The sequence below is a fragment of the Branchiostoma belcheri genome, unplaced genomic scaffold (genome assembly GCF_001625305.1).
Source record: "Branchiostoma belcheri isolate BF01 breed outbred unplaced genomic scaffold, Haploidv18h27 scaffold82, whole genome shotgun sequence".
Lineage (NCBI taxonomy): Eukaryota > Metazoa > Chordata > Leptocardii > Amphioxiformes > Branchiostomatidae > Branchiostoma > Branchiostoma belcheri.
The window spans coordinates 220,629-244,778 of NW_017804487.1; the positions used below are offsets into that span (position 1 = coordinate 220,629).

The 24,150-nt window shown below is 41.2% G+C and overlaps 3 protein-coding genes across 3 annotated transcripts in view; 1 reads left to right on the forward strand and 2 right to left on the reverse strand.

Annotated features, from left to right (window-relative positions):
- LOC109486628 (protein YIF1B-like) overlaps positions 1-4,067 on the reverse strand; it is a 7,936-nt gene extending 3,869 nt beyond the window's left edge. Inside the window, exons 1-3 of the mRNA XM_019790486.1 lie at positions 3,965-4,067; positions 3,395-3,630; positions 2,612-2,716 (exon numbers count right to left, since the gene is read on the reverse strand). Coding sequence (XP_019646045.1) covers positions 2,612-2,716; positions 3,395-3,630; positions 3,965-4,067 — 444 coding nt within the window. The remainder of the gene's footprint in view (positions 1-2,611; positions 2,717-3,394; positions 3,631-3,964) is intronic.
- Positions 4,068-5,990: 1,923 nt separating this feature from the next.
- Positions 5,991-19,291, forward strand: LOC109486685 (pre-mRNA-splicing factor SLU7-like). The gene is made up of 16 exons (XM_019790575.1): positions 5,991-6,160; positions 6,763-6,925; positions 7,882-7,962; positions 8,835-8,999; positions 9,150-9,218; positions 9,461-9,490; positions 10,775-10,909; positions 12,147-12,238; positions 12,608-12,675; positions 13,343-13,482; positions 13,722-13,778; positions 14,431-14,535; positions 15,937-16,044; positions 16,866-16,943; positions 18,380-18,481; positions 18,986-19,291. The coding sequence occupies exons 1-16, from the start codon at positions 6,006-6,008 to the stop codon at positions 19,166-19,168; spliced, it is 1,731 nt and encodes a 576-aa protein (XP_019646134.1). The 5' UTR covers positions 5,991-6,005; the 3' UTR covers positions 19,169-19,291.
- Positions 19,292-21,517: 2,226 nt separating this feature from the next.
- Positions 21,518-24,150, reverse strand: part of LOC109486719 — an 11,569-nt gene continuing 8,936 nt past the window's right edge. The window contains exons 10-11 of the mRNA XM_019790610.1: positions 23,872-24,106; positions 21,518-23,081 (exon numbers count right to left, since the gene is read on the reverse strand). Coding sequence (XP_019646169.1) covers positions 21,544-23,081; positions 23,872-24,106 — 1,773 coding nt within the window. The 3' untranslated portion in view covers positions 21,518-21,543. The remainder of the gene's footprint in view (positions 23,082-23,871; positions 24,107-24,150) is intronic.

Consider the following 24,150-nt stretch of genomic DNA (forward strand, 5'->3'; position numbering starts at 1 on the left):
GTCTTTTCCAAACACAAATGGAGGTCATTTCCTGCAACTTCAGTTCTACATTTTCTGTACAACTGCAGATGTATAAGGCAGTAGAAAGGTTCAAGATCTGTACTTAATTATCCTCATGTTCAAAAAAATTCTACCCTTAATTTTGAAAAAAATTGGGCATAGGTTCCCCGGATGACCCCTAACCGGGGGCCAACGGTGCTTCCACAAGTTCAACAAGTGAAAAATACATGATACAAAATGTACATGTATTTACTACCTGGAACTTGGAGCAATTTATTCCAAAGATGTTAACTGACATTAATATATTAAAAACTAAACCAAATCCTATTTCTCAAACAAATCACATATTGACACAACTGAACAAATAAAAATGTGATCATGTTTATAAACTCCACTCAAAAACAATTTTTGAGAGACACTCGGGTCACGGTACTAAGCGTGATAATCTCTAATACTAGTATCTCATCTGATTCTCCCAATAGGGTCTTTACAATGACAGCATCCAACCGCACATACATAGAAACAACAATATTACACAATAAACCAATAAATTCGGAAAATTTCTCAGTAATGTTTGAAAATTAAACCTTACTAAAATATAAGTGAATTTTTATTTCAGTTGTAGCCGAAAAAATATTTTTCATGCGTTTAAAGTATCGTTTTAGCACTGTAATATGTACTTATTACATGTATCTATACATATGGATGCTATCTTGACCTTTGACCATTGATATTGTGAAAACAGGTCGGCCATGTTGTCTTTCTCGCCGTCAATTTTCGAGCCGTTTTTTCGAGCAAATTTCAACCGTTTTAAACATTTTACGGCCTCAAAAACTCATATAACGAGGAAAACAAGTTGTAGTTGTTATTTTCATGCGTAACATTTCTTCTGGGGATGGATTATTTTTCCGTCGAGCTGCCGAAAACTTAGCGCCATGCCGCAACCATGCGATCGGGCGCGGCCGGCCGGCGGGAGTTTTACTTTGTATCGGTGAGCTTTCGCGATGTAAACAAAGACAGTCGGAGTTGTTTACATGAAAATTTTGTTGTGAAACGCCAGCGGGGTGTCAGATTTTCTACCAATGACAACGTTTTCTTTGTGGCGTCATGGCGAGATCGACAATTCATCGTCAATTCACAGGATTGTGCCGACAATGGAATTGAATAGCGGCCCGATCCGTGCAATTAGCGCTCGATCCACGCCGCCCGACCGAAGAAAATTGGAATGACGAGCACATTTATCGGGGATAAAATCCCCAATTTTGAAAACCGACCGCTAGCCGCTCGAAATTTTTGGTCGGCCCAAAAAAGGCTAGGGTCGGGGGGTTTTTCATAGGGTCGGTCGGGTAACCGGAAACACAACATTTTTTTTCCTAGGCCTTAGTACACTTTTCTTTTGTACAATTTATTATGTACAGAGATCTTTTTGTCATCCTCAACAGAGATCTATAGCTAGTTGGGTTAAATGCTGACAATAAATAATTTATGAATAATTTTTTTTCCTTTGTGGCTTACACTTGAACCATAAAATGCAATTTCAGGGCGGCAAAACAAAAAAAATTCTGTATGAGGAAATCTGTCTGATATTGACATTTACTACACATTTTCGCCATCATTTCATACTTGAAGCATTTGATTACTTTGAAGTATCCCCAAAACAATGCGAGGCATCTCTTTATTTATGGGTACCACTCCTAAATAGCTAGATCCAGGCAAGGAAGCTCCTTGATTCAGCCTACGATACAAAACATGGAACCGTTTTATGGCCCATCCCATTTTTGCCTCACTTAGTCATAGATGGGACAGGATGATTCAACTATTACATTATTAAAAGACTGACCAGAAAATAGACTTTGGAAATCCAGTTTCGTTACCCTGAAATTGCATTGAACGCCTTTTTAAAAAGGTTCATGCTGCTCAGAACATGAATTTTCAAACAATATATGAAAAACTCTGGATGCAGAACACAGTATATACATGTACATATTCATGTTATGTTTTCAAAATCGCCTGACTAGTTTGCGAGCTCAAAAGGACCTTTTCAGCCAGAATATGATCTTGACCACGGCTAATCCAACGCGACACGGACAGGAAACATTTTCAGTTCGAAAAACTATGTTTCATTCTAGATCTCTGGTGATTTTGAAATTTGTAGATCTTCTCACTAACTCAAGTTCTGTACCTCTGCAGGGTTGGACAAATTTTCAAAATTTTCAAAAATCTATTTGCTCTATTGGCAAGATCAATTTCCCCTGAAATTTCCACTTGCCCGAAAGGATGTCACATCCACAAAACTTTGGGCATGTCCAGGGGCATATAAACTTGCCTGAACAGTATTTTTACTTGCCCTAGGCAAGTGGACTTGCCTAGGGCAAAAAATGACAAAAAATGTACATTTTTGGCTTGGTATGGGGGATCTTTGGATACATGTACATGCCCACAGAACATTATTCATACTTCGTCATATGCACCACTTTAAATTGTGTAAAATTTTTTTGTACCCTAGTCTTAAAACCTAATTACCTGAATAACACTTTTACTGAATAGGTATACATGGGGATTTTAAAACAAACTACATTGACTACAAATTTTCCAAGTTCATGAAACTTACCGAGTGCATGTAAGGAAACAGCAGGAGCATCAGCTTCTTGCCAACATACGTGGTGTCGACTGCAAAGTAGTACTTCAACTTGGAGATGGAGATGAACCTGTCAATCTAGAAAGACAGTTTGGGTTAAGTAGCTTCAGTATATGTGTAGTATAGAAATCTCACTAGCTAGGCCAGCGTGCAAAATACCTGGTTGCCCAGTTGCCCCGGGCAACCAAATTTTACTTGGGGCAACCTATTTTTGAACCTAGGTAGCCCAGTGTGCTACCTGGATTTTAAGAATTACCCCCCCACACACACGAAATCATGCCCACTTGGCTTGCACCACTGTATCCGGCAGATGCTTTTTAATTTTAGGTATTAATGGCTATTACTAGTATCAATTAACTAAAGGCTGTTAGAAATATTGTCAAAGGTAAGTATGTAACATTACTTAATTTGAGGAAAGTAGTAACTTATAGGTGGGGCAACCTAAAATTCTGATGGGCAACCTAGTTTTTGCCGTAGGTGGGCAACCTGGTTCAAAAAAGTATTTTGTACACTGTAGGCCTAGGGGAAAATATGTTTCAGTCCTGAAAAAAACTTAGGGTCGGTAGGTAGGGATTATCTTTTTTTTCTTTTTTTTTTTTAGACTTCAGTGACATCTATATAGGGGCCCAACTTGTACAATACTTTAACAAAGTAAAACTTGCATCAGGATACTCAATTTCAATGTCAATGTCCAAAAGACACCCTGGACGACCCCCTAGCTAAAAGCCTGTTAGTATGACAATAATGTGCTCTTACATGTTTCTCCATCACATCCTTGCCTTGCGTGGCCAGGGAGCTGCCATACTGCATGGCCATGTTGGCCATGGGGTCTGTCAGGATCTGTTGTCCCGCCATCCCTCCGTAGAACGCGCCCCCGCCCTGCGGCTGGTTCTGGTTGTACGCGGGGTCGCCGGGAGAACTGGTGTCGTCAAACAGCGGGGTGGGACCGCCGCCGTAGTCCGGTCTGGGCTGGCGCCGCCTCTGCTCTGCCGCTGGAATTATAAGTCACCATCAAAATCTCATATCATGAACTTCTGTCCCATGTGCAAATGCTGGTCAATCTATATGCTGACTATGCTAAATTCATGGAGGTAGTATAAACGATAAAATTTGAGCAATTCAAGCACCGCAGCCATTATTATGCTCCATGCAAAATGCAGAAATGTAATACACTTAACGTTACCATGTTAAATTTGCAAATAAGTACGTACAACTTATTTACACTTAGGCCCGATTCACACGTGCGTCGTTTTTATGTGTCGGGCGTCGTTCTACGCGCGCGCGCAAGCTGTACGGCACATTTTTCAATCGTATAAACAGGCCTGCCACCGCCGCGCGGCGCCTTATGTCGTTTTTTCTGTGGCACCTTCAGGAGGTGCCACAAGTGCGTCGCGGCACACAGCGGGATGTCTGCGGCGAGGAAAAACATCATGTAAACAGACTTGCGTCGCGCGCAGCTCGCGCAGCCCATTTTTGCATCACAGAGGGTCAAATTTCTTCATTCCCGCGCTAGCCTGAAACCCACGCCACGCTCCTCTGTTTGTATCTATTCATTCCACTTCTGTATCAATTTCTACTTGTTGTTAGTTGTTTCTTCGGATTATTTTGTACGGATTGTTTGCTATTAAAGCATTACTGCTTGTTTGCTGTGAGCATGGCAGAAGTCAACAGATCTAACTGGACCAGCGCTGAAACGCGCTGTTTGATCGGGCTGGGGAACTGTGACAGAATTCAGAGCAAAATGGAAACCTTCAGAGACATTGCCGAGGGCATGAAGCAGGAGGGATACAATAGGACCTCCAAACAAGTCCAGAAGAAGATAAGAGACCTCAAGTACTCGTACCGGAGAATCAGGAATTCGAACAGTCGTAGCGGCAGGTCAGAGTTCACCACATGTGACACCGCGCGACGCAGACCGCCACAGCTGCGACGCGAAGCGGGAGCTGTGGTCCCTGTTTGTAAACGGGAAAGTGTCGTAGGCGACTTGGCGCGCGCGCGCGTCGAACGACGCCCGACACTTTTATTTTTCATCGTGTGAATCGGGCCTTTAAGTCTGACTGGTGCATGTAAATTAAGTGCAGGTAATTTTTAACGTTTAACCTAAGCAGTGCAACTATACAGAAAAATATAAAGTATTGTGAGCCCTGCAGGTATATATAGGAGCCCCAAGATGTGATTTAGATCCCCATACAGAAATAGTAAAATTTTACTAAAAATGTATGTCAAGTTGGAAAAAGAGACAAGAAAAGACCACAAACAGAGACATCACTTCCACGAAGTACATGTAGGTTAGCCTGCCGTGGGTGCCATCCTCCGTAGTCTTCACCCGCTCCCTAATGTTGCTGGCAGTGTAGCCTGTCAGCAACATTAGGGAGGGGGCAAAAACCACATAGGATGGCACCCAGGCTACATGTAGGTTAGATAATGTAGCTTCTTTGCATCAACCACTGTTCTAACTTCCCTGATGTAACATTATAACACGTCAGGTGCTGAAGGCACAAGGCAATCTTAGCGGGGGCTCATGGGCTCACCCTGGGAAATTTTTAATCTTTTACATAATTTTACACAATTTTTAATTTTAAAGTTTTAACACTCAATCAATTAACACTATTTCCTGCATTTTGAGGGCAAATTTTGCTAGTACACGAACCTTAGTTTATTACACACCGATTTTTGTCCATCAAAGATAATATAATATGCATTACAAATTGTGGATTGGACAACATTTTTGCCTTTCACTTCATCATGAGCAGCAAAATTCCACCAAATGACGGAAAGATGGATGCTGGCTAGAAGACTGGCATCAATTATTTACAAACTAACATGCATATTATTGATGACATTATGTGCTTGAGTTTTGCTAATTTTCAAAGCAATATTTTCTTCATCAAAATTATGACATGACAGTTGCATGCATATGTAAAATTTTGTTGTTCTTGTGTCCTTATAATTCAAACGTCTGTTATTACGCTAGACGTGGCTCTTGGTGCTGGGTTTCACTTGGTAACAGTTCCTGATGGTTGACTCTCTAGGTTTTGAGCTTTGGTGTCTAAAAACTACAATTTTTACACGTACAAAAACGGCAAAACCTCCAAGCGCCCCCCTCCCCACACACATTCACAAACGACGACAGAAGAAAACACAGCAGCGCAAAAAGACGTGAAGGATAGAAAGTCCTGATCAACGTACACTTACGCTGTCTTACATAACCGCTCGGTATATCCATCTTCGGGAGAACAGCAAACAGCACACTTTTCTAACGCAAATTTCACATCCACTTCCAGACGGCCTCAGTTTGAAACTGCCACGAAGGCAGCGACACCAAATTACCTGCAGTTCCAAATCAACACGCCAGAGGGCGCGCTTGATGAGTCATCACGCAGTCAACATGGCGTCGGAGCAAACGACGGAGGAACAGTCCGAGCAGAAAATCAGCAAACGCGAGGACTGGAAGAAGAAGAAGGAGCTAGAGGAGGCCCGGAAAGCGGGAACAGCGCCCGCAGAGGTCGACGAGGAGGGAAAGTGAGTACCCAGCCGCTGTTCAGACTACGTTTGACCGGCTTGAAGTTGAAACCTGGGGAGGGCAGCAAATTTTTAGATCTAAAAAAATTCACAAGATTTTTCTTAGTTTACACTCCCCTTATCCTCTCGTTGAATAGACGATTATAAAACTTTGTACGGGAATTAGAACTTGAATAAGTATTGATCATTGTAAAACATTGAACTTTATTCCAACACAACCTGTAACCCTTGTGTTGGAATAAAGTTCAATGTTTTACTTAGTTGCTTACATATTTGCTGTGATCCGCTCAAATTATGCTTAGAAACCTATAGGAAATGAAATGAAACTTGGGCATGGATATAATTTTATTTTTATTAACTTTAAACTTGTTTGTTACTCAGTTACTCAAATTTAGTTGTTGAAATACTTGACAAATATGTGATCGATGTTTCTTACTCTTAGTCTTAAGTCTTATACTAAGTTATAGGTACTGGATCAAAACCCTCTCTGGGACATGATGTCCAGGACTTAACAGAGCAGACCATTAAAATGTTACCTTTCTAGTGTCATATATTACTTCCCGAAAGTTTAGAATCTCAGATTTCTTGTTTGTTCTCATCAGGGACATCAACCCCCACATCCCCCAGTACATCGCGTCGGCTCCCTGGTACTTCTACGGTCGGGACGGAGAGAAGCTCCCCACGCTCAAACATCAGAGACCACAGCCAGAGAAACAACTCTCCTTCAGCGACCCGGACAAATGGTTCAAACGAGGAGTCAAAACAGTACGGAAAATACAAGTTTTGATGTTAAAGCAGGGTTCTCACCAGGTTTTTTTCACAGCATAGGGGTCAGGTACAGAACAACAGAAGGGCAACTTTCGTGGCGCAAGTCGCGTAGTGAGCCTAAAAATTTTGAAACTCATAACCCCCTGAGACACTATTTCTCACTTATTGGGGGACAGATTTTGTAAAGTTAAGGTTTTCCCTTTGCTATAGCTTCAATCTAAAGTTATATTTTCATTTTTTTGCAAGATTTATGAAGGTTTCCCCCCCCAAAAAACACCCCTATGCTGGTTGAAAGACAGCATGGGGGTCCAAATCACAGCATAGGGGGACCAAATCACAGCGTAGGGGGCCCTATGCTCAAAAGGCCGAGAACACTGTAAAGGCATCCAATTGCAATTTCAACTTGCACATGCAAATCTCTCCAAATCCAATGCATGCCTGAGCTGTGATTCAATTATAGCTTATAACAAGTATACCTGTATACATAATGATCAATGCAAAAATTCACAGTAGTGAATCATCAGAATGGATGTGCTTGTAGTGTTTGGCATAGCTATAGTGTTGGTGGAAATTGTGGTCTGACTATGAGTATGAAGACATATGCCGCATACAGCCCTAGTTTGAAGAAATATATCATCATTGTTGCTGCTCACATCTGTCAACAATACGCACCACCACTGAAAAAAAATAAAAGTAAATGTCATTGTGTATACACAAGTAGTATGAAGTCACTCACTCACTCACTCACTCACTCACTCACTCACTCACTCACTCACTCACTCACTCACTCACTCACTCACTCACTCACTCATCTCACTCACTCACTCACTCACTCACTCACTCACTCACTCACTCACTCACTCACTCACTCACTCACTCACTCACTCACTCACTCACTCACTATCCAGGAAGTATGTACATGTAACACTAACAGTGATTTGTTCCATCTTCAGGGCCCTGTTGCTACAAAGTTCCGGAAGGGAGCCTGTCAGAACTGTGGTTCAATGACACACAAGAAGAAAGACTGTTTTGAGGTAAGAATAACAATATGCCGACCAGTCTGATTGTAGTTGTCAGGAAAGAAGTTCTTGAAAGTATTACAGTTTTGGTCATTCAGCCTCTGTACACTTGAAGAAGCCACACAGGTGAAACCGGTTGTGTGACAGGCTGAATAAAAGTTCTAAACGGGAACTATGCAGCTCCAGATGTCTTACTGAGGGACGACTGCATGTGCAAGATGTCTGAGGAATGAATCCCCTCGAAATTATATTACAGTAAATTATATTTACATGCAGAAGAAAAAGATAATGTTCTTGCTCTGTTTCATCTCTGTCTTCTTCTTCCACTTACCTAGATAACAATTTTACATTATGTAGCAAGTGAAACCTAAAGAGTTTTAGGGGCTGGTCAACATACTACCCACACATATTCATAAACATATATATACAGTAATACTGTATATATACATGTATATATATTTATGAATGTGTGTGGGTAAGAATACACAGAGCAACTTACATGTAGTTTGTTGTAAAGGTAAACATTATGCAACTTAGCTTTGCACAAATGCTACCCGAGTTTCTAGTTCTTACACAATGTATATGCTTTTTCGGTACTGTAAAGCTGTTACCGGTAACTTGGTTCAGTCATATGAGATGGCCTAGCATGATCCTGGTTATTCTTGACATTCGCATGTATCTGTATCTGTATAACCGGTATAACCGCCCTTCGGCGTAACACACCAGCTTCGCAGGCACGCGGCGCAGCGGCAGCTGGCTATATTACACCGATCGACTTGTTACACCTAACCCTTGAACATCTAACTCTAGGCATTGTTTAAAGCTATCTAATGACAATGCCCCTACTGTACTTGGTGACAGCATGTGTATGCATCTTGATCTTCCAGAGACCACGTAAGGTCGGAGCAAAGTTCACAGGCGACAAGATTGCGCCCGATGAACACATGCAGCCGGACCTGTCCTTTGACTACGACGGGAAGCGTGACCGCTGGAATGGCTTCAATCCTGAGGAGTACCAAGCTGTGATCGATGAGTACTCCAAAGTAGAAATGGTGAGGAATTTCTATTGTGTGTTGGTCAGTATTACAATGTAGTTGCAATTTGATTCTGCACACCCTCAATTTTAGTGACCGTCTCTTTCAGGAAATAAAAACACTTGTAAATCCAAAGACAAAAATCCTTGTATATGTATTTTTCTCTAGGCTAAACGACAGTTGAAAGAGCAGAAGATGACTGAGGACCTGCTGGCTGGGAAGATCAGTCAAGAGAGGGTAACACACCAATGTTCAATTGATACTAGAAACTCCAGTGTGAGACTAGCAATACACAATAAACAAAACTTATGATAAACAAATTATGACAAGGAACCTACTTTTACCATCTCTAGGGAGTAGGGAGAACTAGACCTCGTGATAAGTCCTAAAATATCATGCAAATATCATGGGTCATGTAAGAACTAGAATCAAATGATATGTTTGGTTATTGTTTGCTATATATCTTTCTTACCTTTCAGAGAGATGAAGACCTTGAGGAAGACAGCATGGTAAGCTATGCCTCCTTGTGCCCCCCTCCCCACCTATAGTAATACACATTATTATACATGTACATGTACTGTAGTTGTCCTTATCAAAGGACGTTACATAGATTTAACATTTTGCACCAAAAATTGAAATATTTTAATTGAAACAATCTTCATGCAATTGTAATTTACTTCCACTTTTCAACATATCTGTACAATTGTCTCACGTTTCTGACATTATATTATCGGTTGGTGCTAAAACAGCCCCCACAAGGCACAATCAGTTTATTTGGGCACCTCCACTTCCTGAATGACACTTATTTGCAATGGAGTAAGGTTGATCCAACTTACTTCGTAAAGAAATGACCAGAAAATCGACTTTTTTATGATCCTAACTGTACATAACGCAGCTTTAAAGACCAAATGACACCAAAAAAAGTCTGTAAAATACATACAAATATCGGAAGTGTACATACAATATAGTCACTTAAAATTTGTTCCAATCATGATGACTGAGAAATTGAGCTTGTATGGCCTTCTAAAAGTGACTTTTTGGACACTCTCTAGCAAGCTTCCCATTCCCATCTCTATTTGCATCTCTGTTTTATTTTACATTTCTGTGCTTTTTTCTGAGCTGACATCACTTGGTGACATCAGCTCAGGAAAAAATGCAGACATGCAAAAATAAAATATACAGATGCAAATGGCTTGCCAGTACTAGCTTGTGCTGACTTTTCCAAGGCAGGGCATTAGAATTTCGAATGTAACAGGAGAACCGTACATATTTATTGTAAATGTGTCTGTTAGCCAGGTAATACTAGTTATGTAAATTACAATCAGCTAAGGTCATATTTTGGTGTCATGAGCACTCTAACATAGTGATGCATACCGGTTCACTGAACTTGGATCCGGACTTGTAAGTCAATGTTTAGGTTCAAGTCCAAAAAAACCTTAAAGTCAAGAACCGAGTCCGGACTTATTACCATAAAAGACCATTTCACATACCCCTTTTCTTTCCAAACCACCTAAAACCCTCCGTAGATTGTAAAATCTTTGCTGCGAAATGAAGAAACATTGCCATCAGGCATCGTAAAGTACTGGCTTCCATGTTATGTGGCCAAAGTTTCACCCAGACAACATTGCAAGGTTGCCAACATTCAATTTTGTATATGCCATGGGTTTAGGTCTGGACTTACAAGTCCGGAACTGAACCTAAACCTCTGGACTTGAATCCAGACCTGAACCTAAAATTGGGTTTAGGTATGCAGCACTACTCTAACATTTACATGTATGGTATACTTTCTCCAGAGAAGAGAGGGAGATAGTGATGAAGAAGATGATGAAGACAAGTACGCTGATAACATCGACATGGCTGGACAGAAGTTTGACTCCAAGAGAAGAATCACAGTGAGGAACCTGCGTATTCGAGAAGACACAGCAAAGGTATTGTTATTTGTTATTTCATCACGATTGTGTGTCTGTGTGTTTGCATGTGTGGTTACAGGGCTCCGGACTGACTTTTTGACTTAGGAGGACTGTGCTCCCAACCCAAAACAATTTGGCGCGCCAAAAAAATCTAGGCGCACCACCAGAAAAATATTGCCCTATCCACGTGATTTAGTTAAGGTTCCCCGCTAAGTTCAACAAGAAAAAATACATGATACAAACTGTACATGCATTTTCTACCTGGAGCTTTTAAAGTAAACCTAAGGAATAACTGTCATTAATATATGAAAATCTAAATCTAAGCTACAAGCGGCTACCCAATCATAATTTCTTAAAGCATTAATGGTGCACAACCCAATTCTTCCACGACAGGGGTCCACTGTAGTCCCTGTTTATTTTGGAGTAAGGGTTTTTTAGTGGTTTTTCTGTGCCAAGCTAATTAGTGTATGAGGGTTGTGGTGTGATCAGCTCAACGTCAATGCCATGAAGTTTTGGGTTAGTTTTGGTCGGCGAATCTTCGCTTCCGGGTATCGCTCCGAGGCCGGGAACGGTGAAGCGTCCTAGGCGGCCTGGCTGATGACGTCACTACCAGGGGCTGTCGACATGCTTTGTTTTTCCTATTGTGCTTTATTGTGCTTTTCCTAGTGTTAGGATTTCTTTTAGAATGAGATATATTTGGCAGTAGAGTACGCGTTTTCTTTCTATATAGGTTGCGTTCTCGGCTAAAATTTCCTTCATGCCGTGCGGCGTCCGTGAAAAAGGCCTCTTAACTATAGGTTCCAATGGGAGCGAGAAACTGGGGTGTGCCCCCTTAAATCCCCAACTAAATCACAGCTAAAACAAACAAGAAAATGTTTTCAGCCAGCACAGTGGGATTTTCAGTTCATTTTTTAGCTTTTAGATTGGCGTATATAATTGGTACTGGTCTCTGGGATTATAATCCACAGGGAAGCACAGTGCTTTATTTTAATAAAAACCAAAGAACCTCTTGTTGGTCTTAATTTTTGATTGGCGCACCATGCTACCATGATTTCAAATAAGGTCACACCAGTCAAAATTCTGGGGCATGTATGACCAAACCAGTCTCTCTCATGAGCCCTGGCTTATTACCTACATGAGAGGGTTGAAGTCTGCCATCACTGATTCCTTTGTGTGGCTTTCCTTGGTACTGCAACAGAACTGTTTTTATTTTGTATCTTATTTTACATCTAACAATGTCACTCTGTGTTTCCAGTATCTGCTGAATCTTGACCCCAACTCAGCGTACTATGACCCCAAAACCCGCTCCATGAGGGAGAACCCGTACAAGAACAAACATCTCGAAGAGTGAGTGTCAGTTTCTTCCTCTTTTTAACAATTATTTCAATTCTTTTTTTTTAATTACCTTCTATCATGCCTTCATGTTAATAATGGACAGGATTGGCTGTTTGTAGTTCGAATAAAAGTCAGTACTGTTGTGTTGTCATTGGCAGGGATTGGGCTGTGTGCGGTCCCAAATAGTACCGGTGATGGTCACATTGGGCAAGTTTGCCGACTTGGGCAAGTCCCTTAATGCTTACCTCAACGGGAAAATGATCAAGACCAAGAAAAAGCAGTCATTATGGCCAGATTGTCGGCTTATAGAAGTGGTTGCTTGGTCAAGTTTGACTGTAGGTTAAAGCAGTTTTCTGTACTAACAAAGGTCTTGTTTTACAGGGTATCCTATGCTGGTGACAACTTTGTCCGTCAGACAGGAGACACTGTGAAGATGGCCCAGGAACAGTGTAAGTGGAACCACCTTTAAGTTCTGTCTTCTCTCAGTTCTGGAGCTCTGATATCTTGTCATGATTGTGTTCTGTTTGAATTGCCACCAGTGACCCCAAATGGAACATGTAAAACAATCACAAAGAGGAATACATCACAATAATGATGAGTTTAGGAAACATGTTTGAACTGCAATTTCACAAACGCAAGAAATTGGACTTACCCAATTTTTCAACAGTGACTGTACAACTCCAGTCCGTGAGCAGTGGCTATGATATGTTTAGCTTACAAAACTTAAAAGAGTTCTATGCCACATGATTATAACATTAATGACCTGTGTCTCGGTGTATATGATGCAATTAGGCCTTGTACGTTGCTTAGTCCAGTGGTTAGCGATCCTGCCTCTGGACTAAGAGGTTGGGAGTTCGAATCCCGGCTGTTGTCGCTCACCCGACATGCACGCTACTGTTTAGGGTCGCAGTCCTTAGGACGGGACGTTAAGGCGCTGTTCATTGTGCTTGCCGGAAAGAGCTAGGGGAATTTCCCCCCGGTACAATGAAACTGTAAATACTGTACATAGCGTCTGTCTTCTCTGTCACGACCAGTGGAAGATTAGCTCTTCAATGAGCTAAACTGGTTCGAGATCACTTTCTTTCTTTCACTTTAAAATGATGTCCTTATTTGCAGTATTTGCCTGGGAGGCATCAGGAAAAGGCACTGATGTGCATCTCCAGGCAGACCCCACCAAGTTGGAACTGTTACACAAGGAGTTCAAGGTCAAGAAGGACGACTACAAACAGAACCAGAAGAGCAGCATCCTCGAAAAGGTATGTTACTTTATCCGAGATGGAGTGAAATATGCTGTATTTGCTCACGAGCAAATGTTGGAATTCTAGTAATATAGATCTGTTATTTGATATTATAACTGGATCGTAAATGTAGGCTAGGCAAGGCTAGATTAGATTCAGAGAAAAATTTGCCTGGGCTTTTTCATTTTTCATATTATGGTAGCATCTATATGATTGAGTGAGACAATAACTGTGTGACATTTGCTTTCTATCCACAGTATGGAGGAGAGGAACATCTAGAAGCTCCACCCAAGCAGCTCCTCCTAGCACAAACTGTAAGTACTGCATCCTCTTCCAAATACATGTACGTACAGTAGTTGTAGTTGACTTATACCAAATACATGTAGTTCTCATTTATTTGTTTGGGAGGACATTCAAGTAGTTTTACATGCTCCTGCATCATTTCATTGTTTGAAGCATGTGTACCTACTAGTATATAAATTGTAATACATGTACCTGTACCTTTACCAGTCCCATAACATTATGTATTAAGAGATTTAGACAAAATAAAACCTTAAATATAACTTAAGGTAACAAAAAATGGTAATTGACTTGTTTAGAGTTATCGGGAGGCGTAGTGGAGCGTCCAACTATGAACCGGGAGACCTGGGTTCGATCCCAAGGACATGTCTGGACATGCCCCCCGACGTTGTGCCCTTGGGAAAGGCACTTTACACGACTTTCCTCACTCCACCCAGGTGTGAATGGGTACCTAACTTCGGTTGGGGAAAGTTGTATTGAGGTCCCCTTGTGGCGCCGAATGGCAGCCACACAGACCCTTACGACAGTTCCACAAAAAGTGTGTGGAGCAAATATGTTACATGTATATGTATCATGTGTATTATGTGATTGCAAACCCTGTGTCAATTCAGGGCTATAAAAAGCTGCTTGTTTGAGGAGGAGTGTGGCCTGTTGTTTTGTCTGTAGGAAGACTATGTGGAGTACTCCAGACATGGTACAGTGCTGAAGGGACAGGAGAAGGCTGTAACCAAGTCCAAGTATGAGGAGGATGTGCTGATCAACAACCACACGGTCAGTGTCTTCTCATTCTCTCTGTGTATCCAGTATGTTACAAAATATAGAACAGGAACTGGCTGATACAAATGTACCTGGGGCGATACGGAAAGCAACACGGTGTATTCCGTATCACCCGAAGTATCAGCCCGACCGTGAGGCGGATTGCCCGACGGCTGGAGGGTGATCTGACTCGTGGGAGGGCTGGGACTGAGGGTGATGCGGAATACACCGTGTTATATTTTATCTATGTCATACCCACTGAGAAAAAAAGACATTTCAGTGCAAAATGTGCCAAAATTTGGTGTATCTAAGCAAAAAGTGTAACGGTGTCAATTCCAACATCTGAATTTAGTGTTTAAAATGTGTTTGAAGATTTGAAAGGAAAGATTCGAACAGTTGGAAGCCCGTGTGATAAAAAAAGAGAACCCCGGGCCGTACTGCTAGTTATCACATGGGCCAGAACACCTGAATCAAACATTGTCGCGGCCCAGGTATGACATAAAACTAGTTATTATACAGGTTGGAAAACCTGTATCAAATGTTAATGCGGCCAAGGTATGACATAAATGCAGGTCTGGACTCAGGACTTGACCATTTTAGTTTCATATTTTGTTTATAACAGTTACTGTACATTGTATTTACTACTAATTGAAAGAAACTAGGAAGTGAAAAACTACTAAGCTTTGGCATGTCTGTCTGTCATTTTTGTTACAGTATATTTTCTGCCAGAGAGTGCTTAGTACTGCTTACTATCAAGGGAGTGAAGACTACTACATGTATTTGTGACTGCCTTGTGTTGTGTTAACCTTTGCAGAAGGAAAACATGTTGCTTGTTTCTTCCTCCGTTCCAAAAACATATGGTCAATGACCTGGACCAGCCTCCTTAACTCTGCATTCAGAATAGTGCTGTGTACCGGTTCACTTGACTGGTTCCAGACTTGTAAAAATGTTTAGGTTCAAGTCCAAAAAAGCTAAAAGTCAAGAACCCAGTCCAGACTTACCGGTATTACAAAAAAAAACATGTCAATACCCCTTTTCTAAATCCAAACCACCTAAAACCTTCTATAGATTGTAAAGTGTGCTGCAAAATGAAGAAAATATTGCCATCGGGCATCGTCAAGTGTCTTCCTCCATGTTGTGTGGCCAAAGTTTTGCCCAAACAACATTGCAAGGTTGCCAACATGCAATTTTGTATATGCCATGGGTTTAGGTCCAGACTTACAAGTCCAGAACTGAACCTAAACCCCTGGACTTGAATCCAGACCTGAACCTAAATGTGGGTTTTGGTACACAGCACTAATTCAGAAACACCAAGAAATAATCTCCGTAATGTATTTCCAGTAGTAGAGTCTGGATTGTCTTGGAATGTTATTTTCCTGGATGTCTAACCTTCATCAATGTTTATTGTCTGTACAGGCCATTTGGGGTTCGTACTGGAGAGATGGCAGGTGGGGATACCGCTGTTGTCACTCCTTTGTCAAGATGTCCTACTGTACGGGAGAGGCAGGGAAACAGGTGGCACAGGTATGGCACTTCCCTTCTACTTTTAGGCCACACCAATTTAATTTGTTGGTTCTCAGATTTTTTCAGAAAAAATATGAAGCGACAGGGCGAAAAAAAAAAATCTAGACGTCCTATTAAAGCCCCAAATGCTACGATAGGTGCCATGAAGTCAACAAAAGGCTGGGTTTAAATAAATATTCAAACAATGAATTTTGAACTTTTAATCAAACCTCTGCATTGATAAATGGAAAAACTGTAACAACTAGAAAGAAGAGGACTTTCCCGAACAGTTTGGGGCTATATATGAGTATTTTCTAGTTGAGAACCAGAATTCTTTTTTTTTTTGCAAATCAGAAAAAAATGAAGAGGTGAATCCGAGTTGACAAAAATATTTGGGTGCACCCACAGAACAAATTGGGTGCACAGCTCCAAATTTGGGTGCACTAAGTTGCACATGCACCCAGTATTTTCTCATATTTTATCATTGCCATTTTTTGTATATAAAGTGTATGATATTTCATGACATTGTACAGTATTTCATGTTTAATGTATGATATTGAAGGTATTTGTATTTCATGTTATTAATGTTCAATATTGTAATCTGTTTTGCATTCTGTATTTATATTGTAATGTTGGGGAGGACAACTTGTAAAGGTGTGAATGCACCTGATGTGGTAAATTCAAATAAACAAGTAAACAAATTTCGAGCCTTGTGTAAACACAGGCTAGCCCCGACCACTGCTGATATTGTCCGGAACACCAGGTTTGTTGCACTTGTAGCTACTATCTTTGTTGAAGTATACATGTACATGTACATTATATATCAAAATTTTGTATTGTAGATGGAGATGGCAGACATGGAACTGCGGACATTTGGAGAAGAAGAAGAAGAAGAGGAGGCACCAAAGTCACTTCTTGAGGTACATGTAACAGTTGTCCTGGTTCTTAAGATGATACTGCACAATGATGGCACAAATTTGTGGCATTTTAAAGACATCCAGATGCAATTTAAGGGTCACGTGGCAAAGTTTGATTTTCGCAGTCAATTTTCTAGGTCATTCTTTTTGTATGAGTTGAGTCAATCCTATCTCATAGCATACTGAACTCTTTAAGCTTGAGGCAAAAAGGTGATGTCACAGTTGCTTGTTTTGTATAATAATAGGCTACATTTAAAGCTATTGGTGGTGCCAAAAAATAAAGAGAAGCCTCACATAGCTCGCTTTGGGGCTATTTCAAAATCTTCAAGTATGAAATGACGACAAAAATGTGCAGTAAAAATGGCAGTAAATGTCAATATCAGAGAGATTTCTTCATCTACAATATTTTTTTTTTTGCATTAGGCCATGTTGATTTGATTATATGGATGACATCCTCCGGGAGCCCCAAAACTGATGCGCGCGTGCGAATAAAAAAAAAGTTTTGCAAAAAAAAGTTCTTTTCATTATGAAATCTACGTGGTCATGAGGGTTGAGCAAATGGCACAGAATATGGTTTGGCGAATAATCTAGTCTTCAAGTTCATTTCTTTACAATTTCGTCTTTTTTCGTTTGATTTTGGCATTCTACGACATTGGTATAGTTTTTATTAATTTTTTTTGTAACTTATGGTATATTTTTGTTCATTTTTCAACTGTTTTGTACGATTTACAGTATGGTTGAAAACTTTTTTTTTTTTGGAAACGGCCGAAAATTCATGCGCGCGCGGATGTCATCCATATAATCAAATCAACATGGCCTTAGATACCTTAGATAGCTTTAGAAATTCCATCCCATTCCTGTTGCACTGCTTCTTAAACTGGAGCTAGGAGAATAGGCTGATGTGTGGATACAATATGACACCAAAATAAGTCTGTAAAATGCATTACAAATATCGGAAGTGTACATACAATATAGTCACTTGAAGTTTGTTCCAATCATGATGACTGAGAAATTGAGCTTGTATGGCCTTCTAAAAGTGAATTTTTGGAGACTCTAGCAAGCTTCCCAATTGCCCACTTCGGGCATCTCTATTTGCATCTCTGTGTTTTATTTTTACATTTCTGTGCTTTTTAAAAATGCAAAAATAAAATGTAGAGATGCAAATCGCCTGCCAGGACTGGCTTGTGCTGACTTTTCCAAGGCTGGGCATTAAAATTTCCAATTTAACAGAACCGTGCATACATGTATTTATTGTAAATGTGTCTGTTAGTCAGGTAATACTAGTTATGTCAACTACAATCAGCTATGGTCATATTTTGGTGTCGTGAGCACTCTAACATGCTGTATTAGATTCTGTAAATGTGACAGGTCTCTAGTAACTTACTACCCCTTCCACTATATATTGTCCACAATGTAACTATGTCATTCCCATAACACAGCAACACCAGGAAGAACTGAAGAAGAACAAGAAGAAGAAGAAAAAGGAGCGCCTGGAGGCTGAGGAGAAAGAGAAGAAAGACAAGGAAAAGAAACTGAAGAAGGTAAGGACAATCATACTTAACATGTAACATATTCAAGTTCATTAAAGGTGACTATTACCATCTTGAAAGTTCATACATTTTCGAAATAGAATAAGGCCACACCAATTTAATTTTTTGGTTCTCGGATTTTTTTAGAAAAAATATGAAGCGACAGGGCGAAAAAAATATTAATAAAAACAGGTCTAGGAATTCTATTATAGCCCCAAATGCTACGATCATAGGAGCCATGAAGTCAACACAAAAGGCTGGGTTAATATTCAAACGATGAATTTTGAACTTATAATCAAACTACTTCATTGATAGATGGAAAAAGTGTAACAACTAGGAGGAAAGGCTAGGAGGAAAGGGACTTTCCTCAACTGTTGGGGGCAAAATATGAGCATTTTTGAGTTGATTCAGAACCAGAATTCTTTTTTTTTTTTGCAAATCAGAGGCGAATCCAAGAACCAACAAATTAAATAGGTGTGGCCTAAATAAACTAAATATTATTTGTTTCCCCTCCAGGCTCTAAAGGCAGAAGAAGAGAGAAACTTGACGTTCCAGGAGATGATGAAGTTGGACGAGCGAAAGCGCCCGTACAACAGCCTGGCCGCCGACTCTCACGAGGTCACGGAGGAGGAGCTGGAAGCCTTCCGCATCAAACGAGCAAACTATGATGACCCCATGAAAAATATGCTGGGGAAATAGAGAACAATTTCAGCCTGGAATCAGACTAATATCTACAAATATCTGTTACATGTATGATATTGAAAGTTCATCTGTGCTGGTAGAAATCATTATGAAGCAAGTTTAAACTGTAATTTCCAACACAACGAATTGGACACCCAAATTTTCGACTGTACAACTGCAAAATACAACCATCCCTCAACAGAGACGGGGGGCGCCACAGACTTTCTGCAACCTATGATCCACTGCTCACGGAGTCACGTGTTATCTGCGTGACGTCACGGAAGCGGTGGATTGCTCAATCCTTGACAAAGACTGGAGTTGTACAGTCGAAAATTTGGGTGAGTCCAATTTGTTGTGTTGGAAATTACAGTTTAAACTTGCTGCATACATGTATAATAGCTAATAAGCCAAGACTTAGTAATAGAAACACCTGTGTGCTCTTCTGGCTACAAGTCTTCACAACTGGCTAAAAGTTGTACAAAATTTAACAGACCTGATGACTATATGCCTACATGTAGGCATACTCTACTTCTTGTTACCTGTATTGTATGTGGATGAGCAGATCACTTCATATGCAACTTTTTTATCTTCTGTGCTTGTCATTGAAATACCTGACTGAGTGTGTATATACATTGTACATTATCTTACCTTTTGTATTGTAGGAGGAAACATCAAGCGAAGTCCACCATTTGACTTAAACTAATCATAGCTCAAGTTAATTATCAAGTTGTGTAATGTGATTTGAAAAAAACATTAAGTTTGTCTTCACCTGGTATAATCCATAATCATGGTAAAGTTTTAACTTTTTTCCAACACAAAAGAGAACTCACCGTGAATTTGTATGTATTTAAAACTAATGTTCATCTGTAATAAACTAGAGTTGTCAACTTCATACCTTCTCCAACAATCATTTCCTCATCACCAAACACACAACACTCTGGCAAACTCTCAAAGCTTCCAAGATACTGTGTATTTATCTTTTGGCACTCTGTCAATAAAAAAATTCTCTTCTATGTTGAGGAAACTCATTATTCTCACCTTCTGCAAACTTCCAAACACTGACCCCAACTCAAAACTTTATACCTACAATGAAACTACAACTGATTTTCCCTCAATGTACAATGTTTATGTTATATAATAAACTACACTTACTTAGTAAAAGCATGAAATAACAAACAGGTAGACCATTGACAATGAAATAGGTTTCAGCCTTTTAATATGACACAAATCATAGGCATATTTCTCATACAAAAATATACAAATATCAGACAAATATACAAAATTTATAAGTATTTCTCAATTGTATTGGCCTTACCAGTGTTAGGCCACACTGATTTAATTTTATGGATAACATCTGCATCCGAATTGATTTTGGCCTGTTCTCAACAACAACAAAAAAAACTCCAAGGCTCTGGCCTGGGCACCCAGTTTACAGAGGCTACACAGAACTCAAGAACTCAGTATATATACAGTGCGGACTCATAAATGCTGCAAAAAGCCAGCATGTCCTGGCTTCTTGTAAAATATCAGTACAACCACAAATTCACAATATTATTCCTGGCACAGATGAACTTAGAGAGCTACAGGTGCCATTGAGAGTGCAGAAGATGAGAAATTTTTTTTCTTCCATAAACTCCATTCTCTTTAATAGGATCAAGGAAGTTCCTAACATTCCTGGGACAGATGAGCTTAGAGAGCTAGAGGTGTCATTGAGAGTGAAGAAGATGAGAAGACAGTTTTTTCTTCCATACTCCTTCTCTTAGGATCAAGGAAATTTCTAGATGAAAGCCTCAAATTCCTAGAAATCGAACTACATTAAATTTTGTACATCACTTTCACATCAACAAGCTTCCTTCTGAAAATATGTTTTTGAAGCCTAACGTAAACAAACATCCAATCTGTCCTCACAGTCACAGTCCATTTACTGTAATCCAAAGCATGTGAGTGGTCCTTACTCAGCCTTGTTTTGTGGTGAAAACTGAAGGCCACACCAATTTAACTTGTTGTTTGTTGGATTTGCCCACTCCATTATTTTTATTTGCCAAAAAAAAAGATTTTAGGTTCTGAATCATCTGCAAAATGCTGTAATGAAAGACATATTTTTACCCGAACAGTTGAAAAAAGTTCTTTTCTTCCTAGTTGTTAAATTTGTTAAAGTTTTTCAATGTAACAATGCAACTTTGTTTCATTCAAAGTTCAAAATCTATTGTTTTAATTATAAACCAGCCTGGTATGTTCATGGCTTATATCATAACATTTCCGGCCCTCGTGGGGTGCCTGTTTTTTTGTTTTTTTTCCCTGTTGCTTCATATTTTTTCTGAAATATCAGCTGCTGAGAAACAACAAATCAAATTGGCGTGGCCTGAAACAAAAGAATTTAAAGACAATTTAAACTAATCATCATCCAACATCCCTTGGTACTTGGCAATCCTCCTCATGCCTCTGGCTCTCTTCCTCCTGGCAATGGTATTGGCCATGCTCCTGAGGGTAGACATCTTCATCAGCCTGCCCCTATCCTGGACTATTCGTGTCTCAAACTCCATCTTGGTGACGGGAACCGTTCCGCTGCGCGGATGGCTGCGAGCCTTCGCGACACGCTTGCCGATACTGTCCCTCAGGAGGGGGAGGATCTGGAGGAACATGAGATACCCGGTGATGGGAGTCAGCCGAGTCACGTCCACCGAACTTGTCTTCAGGAGAGCGGAACTCTCGGCAAACAGTCGCATCCTCAGCTTGTCCGACGCGAGCGGACAGATGGACTCCATGGCGTTGGCAAACTCTCCTTCCACCATCGACCCGGGTTCTTTCCCCGGATGTAAGAACAGCTTGACTTCGGCGTCCTTCATCCTAGGCTCCCGTCCCCTCAGAATGGCGTTCATGATCCACTCTATCACCAGGGTTTTTGAGATCTTGTTCTCGCTGAAGGATTGGTAACTCATGGACACTGTTTCGATCTCGTCCTCGTGCAGGAAGGGGTAGATGCACTCTGCGAAGGCTTCAAAATCGCGGACCTCCTTCCACTCCACGGCTTCAACAAGATCGGCGACCGTCACGATGTATCGCATGGTGGAAGCGTCCAATTGGCCGGCCAGCAGGAGAGCGAACATGTGGACCGTGCGACTGATGTTCACCTGCTGGACCACACCTGTTAAGAAGTCATACATGGCCAGGTAGGTCACCTCGTCATCGAGATATCTCTCCGAGAAGAAGGCGTACAAGGCGTCCACGAAGGACAGAGTGGGCTCGTCATCCATTCCGCAGTCGTCCTGGAAGACCAGCGTGGCGTAGAACTGTTCGATAATGGACAGGACGCGCTCCTGGCTCAGAGGACGGGCGACGGCTCTCGTAATGTTCGAGCGCTTCCTGTAGTCTGCCCAGATCTGCTGCGTCATGTTCTTCATTGTCGACTCATCCTCGCTGCTGTCTCCACTGGGCACGTTTGCCGACGGGGCAACACTTGTCTGCCTCCTGCTGTCTCCCGGTGTCTCTTGGTCCGAGTGCAAGGCGCAGATGCCTTGGTTAGAACTGGCGTTAGATACGCGTCTTGTGGAGCTAACAGAAGCGGCGGATTTCGATTTCCCATTGACGTTAGCCTCTAACGGTGGCGGCACCTGTGCCGTGTCGGGGACTTCAATGTTCACTCTCAGTTTGGGCCGTACCACTTTGATGTGGGTGCAGTTTTTCGGCAGTATGAAGACCTTGTCCTTGGTGGTGACCTTGTGGGGACAAATGACCGTCTTCTCCCCACAGCTGGGGCAGAAGGCGCCCTCCTTGAACTCCTCAAAGTTCCTGCCGAAGTTGGTGGAGAAGTAGAGCATGGAGGAGTACTTGCTGAGGATGTGTTCGTGTGGGGAGAAGGGGTCGTCATTGGCCCCGCTGTCACTGGCCTTCTCCTCCTCATCCAGCCCACTCTGGAGGGACATGGCTGAATCTGGAGAAACGACAAAAACAACAATTTGTCTCAGGTTTTTATGTAACTATCATCATTTGTTCACACTTAAAAAAAATAACAAATACATATTAAACAAGTAAATATAAATGAAACATAACAGTGCAAAGGAGGCCAAAAGCATATTTAATGTGCCTTCATGTGTATAAAGGCTCCCTTCATCACCCTATTTACATGTAACAAACCAATTAATTTACTTATTAATACTAAGTAAACAAAACAAAATAAGTTTGTTAAAAAGTAAATGACCAGTAAGACACCTGTACTCTACTCGACTGGATGTTGGCATCTGTTTATAGCTGAAATTAATGAGATCTCGGCTTGAAATACTTTCTTCTGCATACAAATGTATCTGGTTCACAGGTTCAGGCCTCGAAATTAACCTTTTTAATTCTTCCTATTATCCCAGCACTGACCCCAAAATAAATTTATTGTCCCGCAGTGAGGATGAACTGTACATGTCCCAACCTGTTTTTGGGGATCCAAAGTATTGTATGACAGACTTAAAGTCAACTTTTCCAAATCCAAAAGCCGGGACGTGTAATTGATAAACAAAAGAAGGGCTGACATTCTGATGTTGATGATTATTTTTCTATTGTCCCAAAAATGTCCTAAAGTGACTCCTTTTACTTGTCCCAGCCTAAATTTTAGTGGTCAGTGGCCATTGGACCACCTTTGATTTTGAGCCCTGTGGTCACCGAAACGTCGGCTGAAAAAAAGACTTGGTTGTGAAGGAAGAGTCTCTTTACAGTCACAAATACGGTCGTCTTACCCCTGCCTCTGGACCGCAGCCCTTCCCGCCCAGCCGAGCCTGGCTTGCTGCCCGGCCGACCAGACTTCCTGGCACTGCCGGGGGTCTTGAGTCTCTGCTCCTCCTCCTGAGCCAGCCGGGCCTCCTCCATGGCCTGCAGGTCCTTACTCAGCACGTCTTTGTGCTGCCGGATCAACGCCAGCTCGTTTCCCAACTCTGCTACCGACGCCTGGAACCTCTCCTGGGTACACTGAAGCTATTCAACAAAAGAGGAAGAAAAAGAATACACGTGATGCACTT